General features: G+C 36.7%; 1 protein-coding gene across 1 annotated transcript in view; it reads left to right on the top strand.

The window, feature by feature from the left end:
• Nucleotides 1-17,011, top strand: part of RRAS2 (RAS related 2) — a 63,176-nt gene that overhangs the window by 43,815 nt on the left and 2,350 nt on the right. Inside the window, exons 2-5 of the mRNA XM_016166607.2 lie at nucleotides 4,228-4,315; nucleotides 5,748-5,850; nucleotides 6,020-6,128; nucleotides 16,049-16,167. Coding sequence (XP_016022093.2) covers nucleotides 4,228-4,315; nucleotides 5,748-5,850; nucleotides 6,020-6,128; nucleotides 16,049-16,167 — 419 coding nt within the window. The remainder of the gene's footprint in view (nucleotides 1-4,227; nucleotides 4,316-5,747; nucleotides 5,851-6,019; nucleotides 6,129-16,048; nucleotides 16,168-17,011) is intronic.

Raw genomic sequence — 17,011 nt, 5'->3', positions numbered from 1 at the left:
AGAAAAGCATAGTGTACACTTGCATATACACGTTACCCAGATTCAGCAGTTACCAAGGTTTTTCCCTGTGGTTCCATCTGTTTCCTTCCCCAGCTCTCTCCGTTTCCCTCCCCTTGTCTGCACCCCCGGCTTTTCAGAGGACTGCTGAGACTCTCCTGAGAATGCTGCTGTGCTCGCAAATGCTCTGTTTACATTCGTTTATAACTCCCAGTGGCAGATCTCGCCTCCTGTTCTTTGTATACGCAAGGAGGGTGGATTTAACCAGTGTGTTGGATTTATTGAGTTTACCCTAATCTCTAATAAATTAATCACCTGTCTCAGTACATAGACCAGGCACCGCTCTGTGGCAGTACCTGGGAACTACACTTTCACCAGTAGCTTGGTGGCAGGAGAAAGTGAACTGTCAGTCACTCTTACTCACTGAATGTAGAATTTCATCAGCTCATTCTCATTCCTCTCCTTTCCCCTTCTTTTTCTTTCTTACGACAGCTTCTTTGAATGGGAAGATAGCGAGTTGGCAATTCTCTTAGGCCAAGCAGAGCTCCTGTAGTGTGATCTAGTGGCGTATAAATCAGGAGTAATATTCCTGTTCACGGCATAACACTCTTGAGTTATTAAGGGCTTCCCACAGCCTTACCCAGACCAGATTTTATCAGGGGAATTAGATCTCCCTGTCCGAATGGGATAGCTTCCCCTGATCTGTAATTTTTCTCTGTAACTCCTAACAACCTTAAAGAGATTTAGGTCCATTTGCCCTTCTTACTACCTGGAAGGCATCCTGCCTTTTGAAAGGAGGTATTCCCTTTCTTTCTGGCTAGGCTCCTTCTCCATTCATCTTCTGTGATTCCAAGAAAGCACATTATTCCCCTCCTTCCCTTTCCCCTTAATTATGTTTTCCTGAACTCTTTATTCCATTCTCCTTTCCTGCCCTTTGCTGAACCTCTGATATCTTCCACGTTGCAATGCCGTGCTTGTTTTTTTTTTTTTTCTTCCTTGCCTTCTGCTACAGCATATCGTTTCCGGACTGTGGTTGGTAACTTTTTCCAACTTAAGGAAAGAGTCTGTTTTCTGGCAAATCGCTGGGGCTCCACGGTTATAAGTGAATGTACACATAGTTCCTGAGCATGACTGGAGTGTTAACCCCTTACATTTTGTTACCTTCTGAATAAGCGTAGTACTGGCATCTTACGCTGTTTCTGTTCTTTGCCCAATCCATTTAACACTCCGTTCCCTTGTCTCTAATGACAGTGCAGTTACTGGATGTGATGCAAAGAGCAGTGGGCTCTGTGACCTTGTCCCTGCGATGTTGCATAAATAATCGTCAACAAAATGAATGAAACCAAGAGGGCAAGAACAATTGGTGAAGGATTTCAAGAAGTGAAAAATAGAATGACGAACAGCACAGATCAAACTAGAAGGCTTTGCATACTTTGAATCCTAGAAGCAACAAGGGAACCATTTAATAAAACCATTAATTTATGTAGCTTATAGAGGTGTAATTTGTATTGTACAAAAAATTGCACACACCTTAAGTGTACAGCTTGATTAATTTTTACATATGTATATACCTATACAATTAATTATAGTTCAGATCCAGAAAATATTTCCAGAACCCCAGATAGGGAGCTTTTATCTTGGTTCACAACATTTTGGATACCAAGTTCCATGGTTGGTCTGTGGTATAAGGAGGATTGGAATGATTACAGCTGTTCCTGGGATTAGCAAGTCTTTATACTTGAATAGAAACACTAGTTCATACCATCTAACCACGTGACAAAAATAATACGATTATTAAAGTTAAGGTTTATTAATCATCAGCACTGTGGTACTTTATATGCATTACTTCATTTTATCTGCTCCACCAGATTTTGTTACTATCCTCTTTTACAGATGCTAAAGTAATTTTCTCAGGCTCCACAGCTAGGAAGTTGCAGCTAGAATTCAGTCCAGGATTGTCCATCACCAGAGCTTGATCTCTTGTTAGTGGTCTACTGCCTCAAATATTTGGCACCCAGCTTTAAGTAACAAAAATGTCATGTCTTTGTGTTACCTGCACATGATGATTGCTCTTTTTAGGCATTTTCTGACCTATAGCTTATTAGAATTATGTGAGGAAATGGGGTCTTTGATTCTGTGACAGTCAGGCCTGGAACGATGCCCTTTAGGATGGATCTTTATGAGGGAAGAAGATGGCTTTTGATGAGGATGACTCTTTAAAATTTACATATAGTAAGATGATGATGGGTCTACAGACAAATTTGGAAAACGGGACACAGTAAAGATGAAATGTGGACCTAAATATCCAGAAATTCCAGCAATTAATTTGTCTTGCCAGTGTTAGCAAAGTGGCAAAATTCTTACATTAAGAATGTGTTTCAACAGCTAAGATATCCAGAGTAATATGAAACTTTCATAGCCACTAAAAGGAAAAACAGTTTATAATTACTCTCAGAGTTGCTTAAACTGTCTTTTATAAATGTCTTAATTTGGTCTCACAATGTAAAAAAAATCCCCTGTTACATTGAAAGAATTCTAGCTGTTTTGTATGACCTGGACATTTGAAAAAATATTATTTAATATTTGTCCATTATGTTTTCAGACAAAGTGGGACCTCCCAGTGGGGTACATTTTAACACATTTAGGAATAAACTGGGAATATTGGATGAAATTCAAGTTTTATAAGATGAAGTGGAGAAGCAAGTTTCAGGAAACTAATCTTAAAAAGATGTAAACAACATGCTTTATCCATCTTACTTGGTGAAAGACTGCAGTTTAAAGTTGTTCTCACCTGGTTGCTTATTGTATTTACCTCTTGAAGAAGAGTGGGTGCCAAAAAGTGAGTTCAGGTTTTTTTTTTTGATATCTGTTTATTTTTAAATGGAGATGGGGTGGTGATGGAAATGGCTTTCTACTCAAAGCTGCTCTTGCTGGCAAATGTTTCTTTTATAGACTTTGTTTAATAAATCATGCATTTAAATGAAAACATCAAAAGAGAAATAGTATTGTGGATACTGAATTATGTGATTAAAGTTAATCCTAAAATATAAATAGGGAAAATGTCCCTCAAAAATGGAATAAATAGTAAGGCATGGTAGTAGCAAGCAGATCAGTATTCTCTTTTTTTCTCACCTGGCCCTCCTCAAAACCAGAGATTTTTTTACCGTCCTGTTCTGAATGCCTGCTTCTGAGTAGCTTTCCGGTGTTTGCATAGGTCGCCGTTCTGGGGGTTGTCATTTAAGAATACTGTGTCTAAGGAGCCAGGCAGGTTCAGCTGCCAGGAATCGTTGCCTAAAGAATGGCCAAACATCTTTGGCATTGGCTCTTAGCTTTAAGCTCACTTCCTCCAATCAATCCCTCAGTAGGAGCCAGTGGAAAAACCTTGGAGGAAGTCAGGCAAGAGGGAGAGCAAAGGAGATTCTCAGAACAAAGAAAGGATGATGTCAGTATCCTAGTTAGTGCTCTTCTACAGAAAGGGGGAAATAAATTATCTTAGATTCTTGTTGCTATTTCTAAACCGTTTTTAAAATGTGAAATGTAATACACAGACATTTAAGTGGTTGGCTAAGATTCTTCCCTTCTTTCTCTTCTACCAGAACTCTTTCCTTTTAGTGTTGATTTCAGAAGATAACAATTGAGAGGCTTTGCTAAGAGAAGAGGGAAATAGGAATTAAGATAAAAAACCAACAGAAATATCAGTGAAGGAGTAAGTTTGAGATCCCTGCAAATGAGAAAATTCTGACATCATGTTCCTTTTGATAATATGCAAAGCAACTGAAAGGGGGGACTAAGGCAAGGTGTGGGAAAAGGGGAGAAAAGAAGAAGGGACTGGACCCTTCCAGACCTTTTTCTTGTCTCCATTTGTTTCAAACTACTTTGTTCTTAAGACTGATGCCTAACAGACTTGAATTAGAACTTACCATGTTTTTCCTGAGATCTAGATTTTTAGGTATATGTAAGTTAATTATGAAAACTAAAACAACTGCAGTTGACCTTTTACAGTCTTGCATATTTCGGATATGAAAATTCAGACATATTTAGTTCTTTTTCTCCACTGGGAAGTTGCTCTGAATAGACTTCATTTAATGAGGAATTGATATAGTAGGATAAAACTTAAGATAATGAAAATATTTTGATTAATTCTGGATATGTGGAATTTGATAAAGTTAACGTGGCTGCTTGGATACGCAAGTAAACATAAATTTTAAAATGAGGTAATTTTTCTTACAGTCCTATTTCGTGACGGATTATGATCCAACCATCGAGGATTCCTACACAAAGCAGTGTGTGATCGATGAGAGAGCAGCCCGGCTAGACAGTAAGCAATCTTCCTTTATTTAATAATTCACATATGTTTTCAAAAACTAAGCTTTGGTGTTTTTCTAGGTTAAATATAATTAGACGATCTTAAATATAAGCCCACCTCTTTCATTAGTTTTGACTGATAAATCCGTATATTTGCAATTTAAATATTCCTCAGTAAATATAATGTAAAACAGTAATTGGATTGTTCTTGTTCTTGTGAAACTGGTCATGTCATTGTAACTTGTTAAAGTTGTATTTATTGTGACATTTGGAAAAAAACGTGAGGTTTCAGTGCCTACTGTTAAACCAAAAATTTGAACTTCCGCCACTGGGAGTCTTTTTAAAAGAGTTTATAAGACCATAGCTAGGAAAAAAAGAAGATGGTCAGGTATGAAAGGCTAATAATATCCATCATCCTGGATGGAGCTCTGCAAGCATTTGTATACATCAGGTTGTATGTGTGTTGGGAGCGGTGGGGTAACGAAAGCCATTCTTGAAAGGATTGTGATTAGCTCTAGACAAAAGGGATGGGAGAAGGGGAAGAGGTGCTAGTTCTGGGATAGGCCCTGCAGAGCCCGCAAGGAGGAAGTGTCAGCTCCTGTGGATTAGCTGAGGACAGCAGACTGGAAGAGTCATGTGTCCATGAGAAGCTGGGGGATCCAGTGGTGCCTGGCTATTCTCTTTTGGATAATCGCAGAAATAGCCACCTGGAAATTAATCCTAAATTTCAACAGACATACAGGAATGTGAGCAGTTTTTTGTCAGAGCTGTTAACAGCTATTAACAACAGGCTTACTGTTCTGTCTCTGCCTCTCATGGCCTCTGTAATTTTAATTTAGAACATAGAAGGATTTTTTTCTTGTCTCACTACACTTTGGTGAAGCTCAAAATGAGTGAAGCAAATAAAGAAGAGCCTTACTATTTGTTAACTTGCTTAGGATTTATAACACAGGGGCTTTAGCAAATAATGTTTTGTGCGTGGCAAACATTTCACCTCTCCACAAAAGAAAGCCCTGTTTTTTAACTTGTACGCTTGTTTCATTCACAGGAGTCAAGAAATACATTAGCACCTGCTTTTTAAGTATGGTATTTGGGGGGAAGACCACAGTTTCTTTTTGAATTTATATTTTTATTTCTTTCCATGGAGGAGATAGTACATCCAAATGACTTCAGAAGTTATCTGACTCCATCTGCCTAGATGTATTAGATATTTTTAACCTTGTAATTGGTATGCTAATGTATTCTGACTATGAAATCAACCTGTGCTGATGAAGATAACTCTGAAACTGTCTGCCATTAGAATATATTTGTTTCTAGTACGGAGAATAAAGTACTAAGAGGGCAATGCCATTTCTTTATTACTAAGTATTTGGGCCTGACCTTGAGGGGAAGCCATTTATGAAATACAAACACTGATGCAATTACATATGTTGTTTTTTCTTTAGTTCTGGATACAGCAGGACAAGAAGAGTTTGGAGCTATGAGAGAACAGTATATGAGAACTGGCGAGGGTTTCCTGTTGGTCTTTTCAGTCACAGACAGAGGCAGGTTTGTACCAGTATTAAAATGTAGATCTGCTCTTCATGTCTAGGTCACTAGATTATTGAATTTGTATTTTCTTGTTTACATAGAAAAAGAAAAAGTAATAGAGTTCTAAATGGGGCATGGAATGTGCTGGTACTTAGCCAAACTGATAAATTCGTTTTTGTGTTTTTAGTTTTGAAGAAATCTATAAGTTTCAAAGACAGATTCTCAGAGTAAAGGATCGTGATGAATTTCCAATGATTTTAATTGGTAATAAAGCAGATCTGGATCATCAAAGACAGGTGAGAAAGAATTTTGCATTTGTGAAACCGTTATTTATAATTATATAACTGATTGGATGTATTTAATGAAACGAAGTGCCATGATCAAAAAAGCTGCTGAGTTTGACACAGTAGGTTTTATAGAAATCACACTAGATAAGAAATGAAAAGGAAGTAGATGTGAGGAAATTAAATTTTCACATATTTTTGCACAGAACTTCAGTGGATTATATAAGCCTGCAAGTATTTGTACCAGCTCCATTCACATGTTATAATTTCTTGGGCAACATCCAAAACTCTAGTTAGATAATCTTAAAGTTACCCCTGAAGGACTAATTTATTCAGTGTTAATGCAAAATTACCTTCATTTAGAGATGGCTTCAATTTAAATTACAATATTTGAATTTTTCCTAAGTCCCATTAATGACTGAATCTTTTGTTAATTCTTCACATTGGCTAGGTTTAACAGCAGTAACCTGCAAGAAAATAACATTTTTAGTATTTAGTTACAGACTGGTTTATACTCACTTGTTTCTTTACCCACTCATTTCACATTAAATGATAAAATTGAAGGGTACATATTGTTCACTCACCTCTTTATGGGTGAGAGAAACAAGATCAGATGTAAATTAATACAAACTCTACATTATTTGGGGGTTCTTTTTGTGTCTTTATCTCCTTTAGGCCTTTAGCCTCCACCCCACATCCAGAATGTAATTGTTTAAATTGTTTTCTAACCTTTGCTGGTATTTAAGTCATATATATATATATAAATATAACTTAACAGATTCTTAAGATTTTGTTTGAAAAATACAAACATCAGGAAAAATTGCTTGATAAACAGCATTGAGGACAGCATCCTTTTTGTAGTTAACCATTTAAAACACAACCTTTGATTCATGTGTTGTATTTGTAAAATTTTGTTGAAGCATACCAGGTTTAAAACATGGACTTAAGAGAATGGTATTACTGTTTTAATGCTAAGATTTAAAAATGTTTACTGACGATACTTTATAGAATAAACATTATTGCTAGTTCTTTCAAATCTGAATAATATAAAGTTAAAGTGGAAAAACATTCGATCTTTATTTCAGACTAGTATAAACTGTTAGAAATAATTTAGAATATGGGATTGCTTATATCTTAAACCTAGAGTAGGCAGTCCATCTATTTTTAAATTTTATTTTTTATTTCCTTGGGTCATTTCCTTCAGGATTTCTGAACCTCCTTATATTTATTAAACGTTGCTCAGTAGATCCTGTCTACTGCTCTTCTCTGTCTTTTCTACTACCAGAAAGACTTACCTGCTTTTGGATCTGGGAAGTAGTGGCAAAGTAGCTGTGCAGAGAACAAAGGGTTCTTCTCCCTGTCTCACTGTAACTTCCACCCCACGCCCAGATGCATTCTGCCCTGACTGTCGAAATAGATTTTCTCAAAACTTTCATCGTGGTAGCTCAAGTAAAGGAATAGGTCGGAGGGCTGGGGTGATGCGGAGGTCTCCTATAGGGTAGGTGGGGACAGATTAGGGAGAGGAGGGAAGCATATGCCACTGGAACGAAGCAGGCCTTGCCATGATTAGTTGGGGCAAAGGGGCTGTATGAGTTATTTTTACTTCATCTGTGCATTGAAGATTTCCAGTTTTTGGCATGTGGTTTCCATACCGTGGCACTTTGGCCTTGTTTTATACCATAGGTTTACAGAACTCTTCATTTAAAGTCATGACCACTGCCATTATGTGAGCCTTTAGTGCCAACTGAAAATCCTATTATATTTCCCCAGTCCATTCATTTCCTACTTGTTTGGATGATTATTTACTTTCACATTCTTAAACTTACAACTCTTTCTTATCCTTCCTTACTCTGAGTTTGTGATGAGTGACATTTTTCTGCTTCACGGAGATATTTCTCCATGTTTCCACCTGTATGTGTACTAACCATCAAGTCTTCCTTCCCCCACTCACCTGGATAAAGCCCTCACCTCTCTCTGATGAGCCCCTCCAGTAGCACTGGGTCCTTTTCCTTCTCACCAGCTCATGGGCATCACCCCAGCAACTGTTCCATTCCAGTTGTTCCATTTCTTTCCTCCGTGATCATCCCCATCGGCAGACAACATGCTACGCTGGCTGTCATCCTTAAAACAAAAGTAACTATAGCAAAAATTTGTTCTTCATCTCACATTCCTCTCAGTGTCTTTTGCTGCTCCTCCTCAATAGCAAAATGCCGTAAGAGCATTATCTCCACTTGTTTTCTCCACTTTCTTTCTTGCCATTCTTGCTAGCCCTGACTTTACGCGTGCAGTGCCCCAGTCAAGGTCACCACTTGCGTAGATATCCTTGACATTCGACACATTTGCTCACACTCTCCTTTTTGAAGCACTCCTCCCCTGCTGTGCCCTTTGTTGGCTCCTCCTCATCTCCTTTTCTCTTCTGGGCATCTTAGGGTTAGGAGCTGTACTGAGGGCCATACTCAGTACATTTGAAATTGAGATGCTGTAGTACAGGTTTTTACCTTTTTAAAGTCTTTTCAGAATTAAAGGTGATGTTCTATCATGTCTTGGCACCCTTAATTGCTCTACCAACTGAGCCTAGACAGGCCACAGGGACCCTATAAAAACTTCTTTCTACTTTAGAAATGCGTACTTTTTGGTCATCTCTATGTCTTAAGTATCCAGTCAGGCTTGCTCATAGTTGTTATTCTAGCTTGTTCTTTTCTGTCTTCATCTTTGGACTGTGATCCTTTGGACTTTCCCTGGCTACTAGCCTTTTTACTCTTAGATAGCAAATTGCCCGTTCCACATATCTCTGAGTTTGTGGATCAGCCCTGGGCATTCCTACCACTGGCTCTTGAGATTGGAACCCATCAGAGAGGGGAGACAGGCCAGAAGAGGGTCTGCCTGCTTCCTTTTGACTTCTGTATCTCTGTGGACGTGCCCCTTCCTTCTTTCCTTCCTTCCTTCCTGCCTTCCATCCATCCATCCATCCTTCCATCCTTCCTGCCATCCGATATTTATTGAACACTTTTTCTAGATACTGACAACAGAGCAGTAGAAAAAAACAAAAGTCACTGAAGTTTACATTAACTAAAAAGAGATTTGTGGAATTTGGTTATTTAGCATTACCACATACCTGGCTCCTTAGAGATACATCGATCCTTTTGTTTCTCCTGTCAAAGGTACAGGAAGAAAATTTAAGTAAATGATTTGCTTGCCCTTGATAAAATGTAAAAGTAGGTAAATATGACAGCATACTGATGCTGAAACAATACAACAATGTGTGGTCCTGGACTGTGGACTTCTCGATATCTCCGATTATAAGTTCCTTGTCTATCCTTCACGCAGCCCCATCTAGAATGCACTATTCCACCCCCCTCCCCTTTTCTTCCTTGGATTACCTAAGCTTACCCTTTCCTTTCCCCTCTGTTAGGTGTTTAATTGCTAGTAGCTATCATTAATTCAAAAAAGGAACCCATTACACTTTTAGTAATTGTACTAACCCCACTCCTCCTATCTGTTGGTACCTGGACCACAGTGTGCCCCTGCAGCCTCCCAGGAAAAAGAACCCCTCCCCCTCAAACAGTAGAGTACAGGTCTTCTAGCCTTTCCTGTTTGCGCCTTGCTGGCATCTAAAAGGTTTGTGAACCATTGACTGGAAGCAAGTGTGTTTAGGGCTTCTCAGTTCCACTGATTGGATTTGTTCATGCTTTACCCTTAGCACTAGAACAAAGATATGTACTCAATAAATATTTGCTGAATGAATGAATCAGAGCATCAATGCATCACCATGTGGTATTAATATGATGATTCTACATAATAAGTATTTTTGAAAAACAAGTTTTGGTTCTGTAAACTTAGGTTATTCATTTACTGGACGTATCCCTCAGTGAGCATTACAAATGTTGTGGTCTGTTCCAATTAAACCCAGTTTATTTAATAAAATTGCTCTCGTCATTTCCATTCTTGTTTTTCTCTATTGGAAATATATAATAATAGATAAGCTCATATTGTAGATTTCTGCTAATATTCATTTGTGCCTTTCAACTCCCACTGAGAGTTCCCAAATGTAGATCAGTGAATTTGTTGCATGAGATTCACCTTGCTTGTTTAAAACGCAACATATCTAGGTAGGGCTCTGATTTACCAAATCAGAATATACAGGGAATAAGGCTGAGTATTTGCTTCTTTATAAAATTCTCTGAGTTTGGGAACCTCTCGGAAATCCTTGTTTGTGAGCTTTCAATATTCTGTTGATTTCTGGCTTTACAATGCCGTGGATTTGTTCCGTGTGGTGTTCCTTTTGTTCACTTTTGTGTGCTTTGGTGGTAACAATGCTATTCTGCTTCTTAGCTAAAATTAGGCCATGCTGGTGAGCTTAACAGCTAACTTTATATATGGTTAGAGAGTTCTTGAACAGAAATGTAGTCATACAAACTTTTCTTGATTCTGAGAAGACAGTGATGTGAGACCATGCTTTAAAAATAAATAAGTGAAGCACATAAACAGTCTTAGCAGTAGGATTGTTTTATCATCTAGACCATTAATTTGTTAATTTTCTAACTATGTATAAGGATAGGTCATTTGCTGTTCCCCTCTAGATGGATTACGTTGTACAGGAGGGATAGATCAAGCTAACTTTTTGACGAATAATTGAGCAGAAAGACAAACAGCAAAAATTTTAAGGACATATATTTTTCCCTCCAGTCAAATTTATATGAATGAAGTGAGTTGCTGAGATCGACCTGTCTCAAATATTTATTTTTAGTGTTTTTCCTACATCATCTTTCAAGATGTACTTATTTGCTTGGTCATACACATCGAATATATGTTTATTTAGTTAACTATGATGCACTCTTCTAGACTCTGGATATACAAAGACAAATATGCCTTATTCCCTTGTTAAAGGACATGAACGAGAAAACAAAACCAAAAATTGTGGTGTAGCATAGTGGGCTAAGATTTTTGTCACCGGCCACAGTAGAGTGTGACAGGGACTCTGGGGTGCTGTTCTGAAATGGCATCAGTACTGTGGAGACATTTCCGATTGCTTGAGTCTTGAAATATTAGTAAGAAACAAGAGTATAGAGTTGTCAGAGAAGGGGTAACATACCAGGAAGAAGGAACAGAATTTGTGATAACATGATATTTTTATACTAAGGAATTTACCATGTCAAATTTTTTAAAAATAGGAATTGTCCTTTCTAAATTGTTGTCTTCGAGAAGCTTTCTTTTCTTACTTGGCTTCCTTACTTACTGTTAATTGCTTGCTTGATTTGACTGAGTTGTATTTCAAAACCTTATAGGCCTTATGGTACATATGCTGTTTTGAAGAGAGGAAGAGTAATTTAAAACTTAGATAAACTTGGATATACCAGTGCTATGTAGAACCTACCTGCCACCCTTTGGAACACAACCGGGTGTAAACTGCTATGAAGTACTTGTAAGATGTATATGCATTAATGTAATAACTTAATGGTATTTCATTGAGGTTGGTGAATTTTGAGAATGGGAAATTAAATTAGGAGAACAAACTACCTGGAAAGATTAGAGGGAAAAATATCTTGAGCTCAAGTAGGGTCAGAAATAATTCATATTCTGATCAGCCAGAGTGGGAAACCTCATAATCCTTGAGGTACTAGGCAGTGCACTCAGAAGGGTTGTATTTCAATAGTGGGGCAAGATAAACCCTAGACCAAATGCTGTTCTGGAACTGTGTAACAGAAACGATCAAACTTTCCAAAATAACTTCATCTCAAAAGAAAGCTCAAAATATTTGTAGGAATACAAACTATCCCAAACCCAGTGGTAAAAATTCAGTATGCAAGCATCCACTCAAAAATTACCAGATACGTGAAGAAGCAGGAAAATATGACACAATAAGGAGAAAAAAAAACATCGAATAGAAACAGACCCAGAAATGACACAGATGATAGAATTAGTGAACTGAAACATTAAAACAGTTATAACTATATTCCATATGTTCAGGAAGCTAGAGAAAAGACTGAATATATTAAGTAGAGATATGGAAGATGTAAAAAGATCAAAATAATACTTTTGGAAATTAAATCTACAGTGTCTGAGATTAATAGAAGTAATGGCTGAAAATTTTCTGAATTTGGTGAAAACTATAAATGCGTACATCTAAGAAGCTCAACAAACTCTGAGTATAAGAAATATGAAGAAATTACAACAAGGTACATTATAAAGAAGTTGTTTAAAACCAGCAATTATGAGAGACTCTGAAAAATAATTAGAAGAACAAAGATAAAGATGACAATAGTCATCATTTTTTTCTCATAAGAAATTATACAAGTCAGAAGATAGTGGTGCAACATTTTTTCAGTACTGAAAGGAAAAACTGTCACCTAGAATTCAATATCCACTAAAAATGTATGTCGAAAGTGAAGGTAAATTAAAAAAGACTTTTCCCAGGTATGTAAAAGGTGAAAGAATTCATCACCAGCCAACCTGCATTACAAGAAAGGTAAAAAGAAGGACAGTGATATCAAATGGAAATCTGGATCTATATAAAGAAATGATGAGCACTGGAAATGGAAATGATGTGGGCAACTGTGGATTACTTTTATTGTTATTTAAATATCTTTAAGACATAATTGGGTATTTAAAGCAAAAATAGCAATGTATTGTGAAGTAAAAGATAATAAAAAGATGTGAGGAAGAAACATTCTTGTAATAAGGTTCTTAAACTATACATAAATTGGTATAATAACATTTGAATTAGACTGATGAGTGAAAAATGTATATTATAAACTCTAAAGCAATCATTAAAATAACATAATAGATGCATAGTACATTAGCCAACCAAGGAGACAAAATGGAATCATATAAAAACAGTACATTAACCCAAAAGAAGGCAGAAAAAGGATAAATAGGACAAAGAACAAATAGGATGGATAGAAAACAATTTGAGGATGATTCAGCTGTATCAGTAGTCACATTAAATGTAAATAGTGTGAACGCCTCATTTAAAAGGCAGACATTGTCATACTGGATAAAAAACACAAGACTTTACCAGAAATCTACTTTAAATATAAAGACATAAATAGGTTAAAAGTAAACAGTGGCTTCAGATATGTCATTCTAATACTAATAACACTAATGAAAAAAAGTTGGAGTGGCTTTGTAAATATCAGACAGTAGATTTCAGAGCAAAGAATATTATCAGGAAGAAAAAGGATTATTTCATGATGATAGATTAATTCACCAAGAGAACATAACAATTCTAAACATCTATGTACCTAATGTACCTAATAACAGCTTCAAAATTCTTGAAGCAAAAATTGAAAGAACTATGAAGAGAAATGGACTTATTTACACTTAACAGTAAAAAATTCAGCACCCCCTTCTCAATAATTGACCGAGCAAGCAGAAAGAAAATTAGTAGTGTTTATAGATGGCTTGAACACTATCAAACAACTTATCCTAATTGACATCTAGTGAATATTCTACCCAACAACAGCAGAACACACATTTTTTTTGAAATGAGAGTGGGTCATAAAACAAGTCTCAATAAATGTAAAGGGATTCTAGTCAGACAGTGTTATAGTCTTTGACCCCAGTGGAATTAAATTGGAAATCAATAACAGAAAGATATCTAGGAAATCTTCCCATATGGGGAAAATACATACTTCTGATCAACCCTGGATAAAATAAAAATCAAAAAGAGAATTACAAAATATTATGAACCGAATGAAAATGAACATATAACATACCAAAATTTGTGGGATGCTGCTAAAGAAGTATATAGAGAATTTATAGGACTAAATACTTGGTTAGGAAAGAAGGGTCTCAGTGCAATGACTTTTTAGCTTCTACCTTTAAAAAACTAGAAGAAAAAAGAAAAAGGAAATTAAAACCATACTCATCAGAAGAAGGGAAACGATAGAGCTAAGAACAGAAACCAATGAAATAAAAAATAGAAAACCAAGGGGGGAGGGGAAACACTGGTTTTTAGAAGAACAAAATATGGCTAGAATGACCAGATAAAAAAGAAGACACATATTACCAACATCAGTAACGGGAAAGATACCATCACTTCAGATCTTACACATATTTAAAAGGTAATGAAGAAATACTTTTAAACAGTTTTATACTGATAAACTCAGCAAGTTAAATGAAATAAACAAATATTTCTTGAAAGGCACAAACTACCAAAGCTCATTCAAGAAAAAACATAACTCGAATAGTGCCATACTTATAAAATAAATTTAATTTGTTGTAAAAACCTTGCAAAGAAAACTACCAACCAGTGAATTATATCAAACCAATTTTGGTGCAACTGTTCCAGAAAATTGAAGAAGAGAGAAGAATTCTTTGCAACTTATTATATGAAACCAGCATTACTCTGATACCAAAACCAGACAAAGATGTAAGGAAAGAAAACTATGGTCCAAAACTCACGAGACATAAAAATTTTTAATAAATTTTTAGTAACTAGAATTCACAAGAAATGAAAAGGACAGTGCATCCTTCAAAGTGGGATTTGTTCCAGGAATGCAGTGTTGACTTAACATACAAAAATGAATCGACATAAATCACCATATTAACAGACTAAAAAGGATAAATCATATGACCTCAATAGATTTTAAAAAACCATTTGGCAACAACCAACATTCATTCCTGATATAAAAAAAAAACTCTTTACAGATGGAATAGTGGGGAACTTTGTTAACCTGAGGACAAAGGGCGTCTACAATAAAACCCTACAACTAATCATACTTAATGGTGAAAGACTAAATGCTTTGTCCCTAAGATCAGAAACAAGTCAAAAGTACCCCTCTCACCACTGACGTCATTGTACTGGCAGTTCTAGGCAATGAGGTAAGGCCAGAAAAGAAAGAAAAAGCACCCACGTCAGAAAGGAAGCAATAAAACTGTCTTTATTAGCAAATGTCATGACTGTTTATGTAGAAAAGCCTATGGCATTTACAGAAGAACACCTAAGTAAATGAATTTAGCATGTTTCCATGGCATAACAAATATACAAAAATTATAATCTTATTTTTCTAGAGAAAAATGTGTATCATTGAAAAAGCAGAATATGATTCTCTATGGATGATAGGTTCCTAAACTTTTTCTTTTTTTCCCATCTGTATTTTCTTACTTTTCTGCAAATGTTTACTTTTGTGGTAATGACAGGAATAAAAGTCATTTTTGAGAAATTAAAATTTTCAGTCCCATTATGTAAATGTAAATGTAATGTGGTTTAATCTTAGGTAACTATCACTATTCCAACCTTTACATTTAAAGTACATAGGGTATTGACTTTCATCATCAGCTCTGCTACGCTTTCTTGCCTGCCTTCCTTCACCTCTTAAATGTAAGGAAGGCATTGTGAGGGCTTGTGATCCTATTCATTGTTCATTTTCCCCACCTATTTATTGAGGATCTCCTCTGGGAAATACAGAGTTGAAGATGCTAAGCCTTTTGAAGCTTGCCCTCCTCTCCATCTTCACCTCTTGTCATTTTCTCTCTTGGCTTGGTGTGTTCCAGACATTCTAGTCTCCTTTCAGCTCCTGGAACTTGGAAAGGTCTTCCCCACCATGGCCCTCATGCATGCTATGTCCTCACCTCATCCTCGCCTAACTCCCAAGTTCTATATTTAGTTCTCAGCTTGAATACTACTTTCTGAGGGAAGCTTTCCCTGACCTGCCCAACAGGGTTATAGATTCTCAGGGCACTTTGTACTTTTCCTTTCCAGAATTTATCACTGTTGTACTTAATACTTTTTGAGTAACCACAAGAATGAAATCTCGTTTCTGTGTTCTTCCGAGTTGCTCTGTGGAGCTGGTCTTTAGTATGTGTGGTTTATCCATAACAAATCAGTTTGGCCTCTGGTTGGATTTAACAGTGTCATCTGTGGCTGAGGGTTAGATAGAGCAGGTCTGATTATTAATACTGTACCTCAAACACAATTCTTGGAATTTCAGGTAACACAGGAAGAAGGACAGCAGTTAGCACGACAACTGAAAGTAATATACATGGAGGCATCAGCAAAGATTAGGATGAATGTAGATCAAGCTTTCCATGAACTTGTCCGGGTTATAAGGTAAGCAAAACATCCTAGAAGTTTGTTTTAGTTTATTGAACTTGACAGGTAATCATACTATGCTTTTTAAAACCATTAACTGAGGGGGAAAAAAATGTTTTTGGTAAGGAAGAGGAGCTTCTATGTAGGAGTGATTAGGGATGCACCTGGTATGTTAAAATTTCTAATTACATATTATAGGTACTTCTACATATAACACCTCATTTAATTATATTGAAGTAGAGAGTACTTAGACATAGGGATTTTGAAAAGAATCTGTGCAGATTCCAGAGGTGGCAAGGGTATGAAGATACCGATGACAGCAACTAATATGGAGTGGTCGTTTCCACCAGGTACTGTGCTAAGTGCTTTACACATCTTATTACATCTAATCCACACCACAACCCAATAAGCTAAATACTTTCATTTGTTCTCGCTTTCAGTTGAGAAAACAATTTCAGAGGGGTTAAATAACCTGTTCAAAGCTTAGACATATTAAATGGCAGAGCCGGGACTCAACTCTACATCTCTTGATTCCAGAGCCTCTGTTTTATTGCTTCTTACCCGATTCCTCCCAGATGAAGAGTAAGCCAAGAAGTAGAGATTCAGCAGACCCATAGGCAGTGGAGTATAACATCCAGGTTATGAGGAGTTCTTCTGTTAGCTGGCTGAGGAGCCCCTGTGGTTCAGAAAGTGTTAATGAGTTCCAGGAAGCTTGAGGTGATGGATGAGGTCATCTGTAGTTACTGTGTAGGTTTGTGTGTAAGATTGACTTGCTTTCGTAGGCAGGGTTTGATTTGATTATTTTGAGTCTCTGCCTGGTACTTACTTCACCTTGTGTTCTCTAGAACAACTGGTTTTTCTG

This window comes from Rousettus aegyptiacus, unplaced genomic scaffold (genome assembly GCF_014176215.1).
Source record: "Rousettus aegyptiacus isolate mRouAeg1 unplaced genomic scaffold, mRouAeg1.p scaffold_m13_p_5, whole genome shotgun sequence".
Classification (NCBI taxonomy): domain Eukaryota; kingdom Metazoa; phylum Chordata; class Mammalia; order Chiroptera; family Pteropodidae; genus Rousettus; species Rousettus aegyptiacus.
Note: the sequence above shows the minus strand (reverse complement) of the source record. Positions and strands in the feature narration are given on the sequence as shown.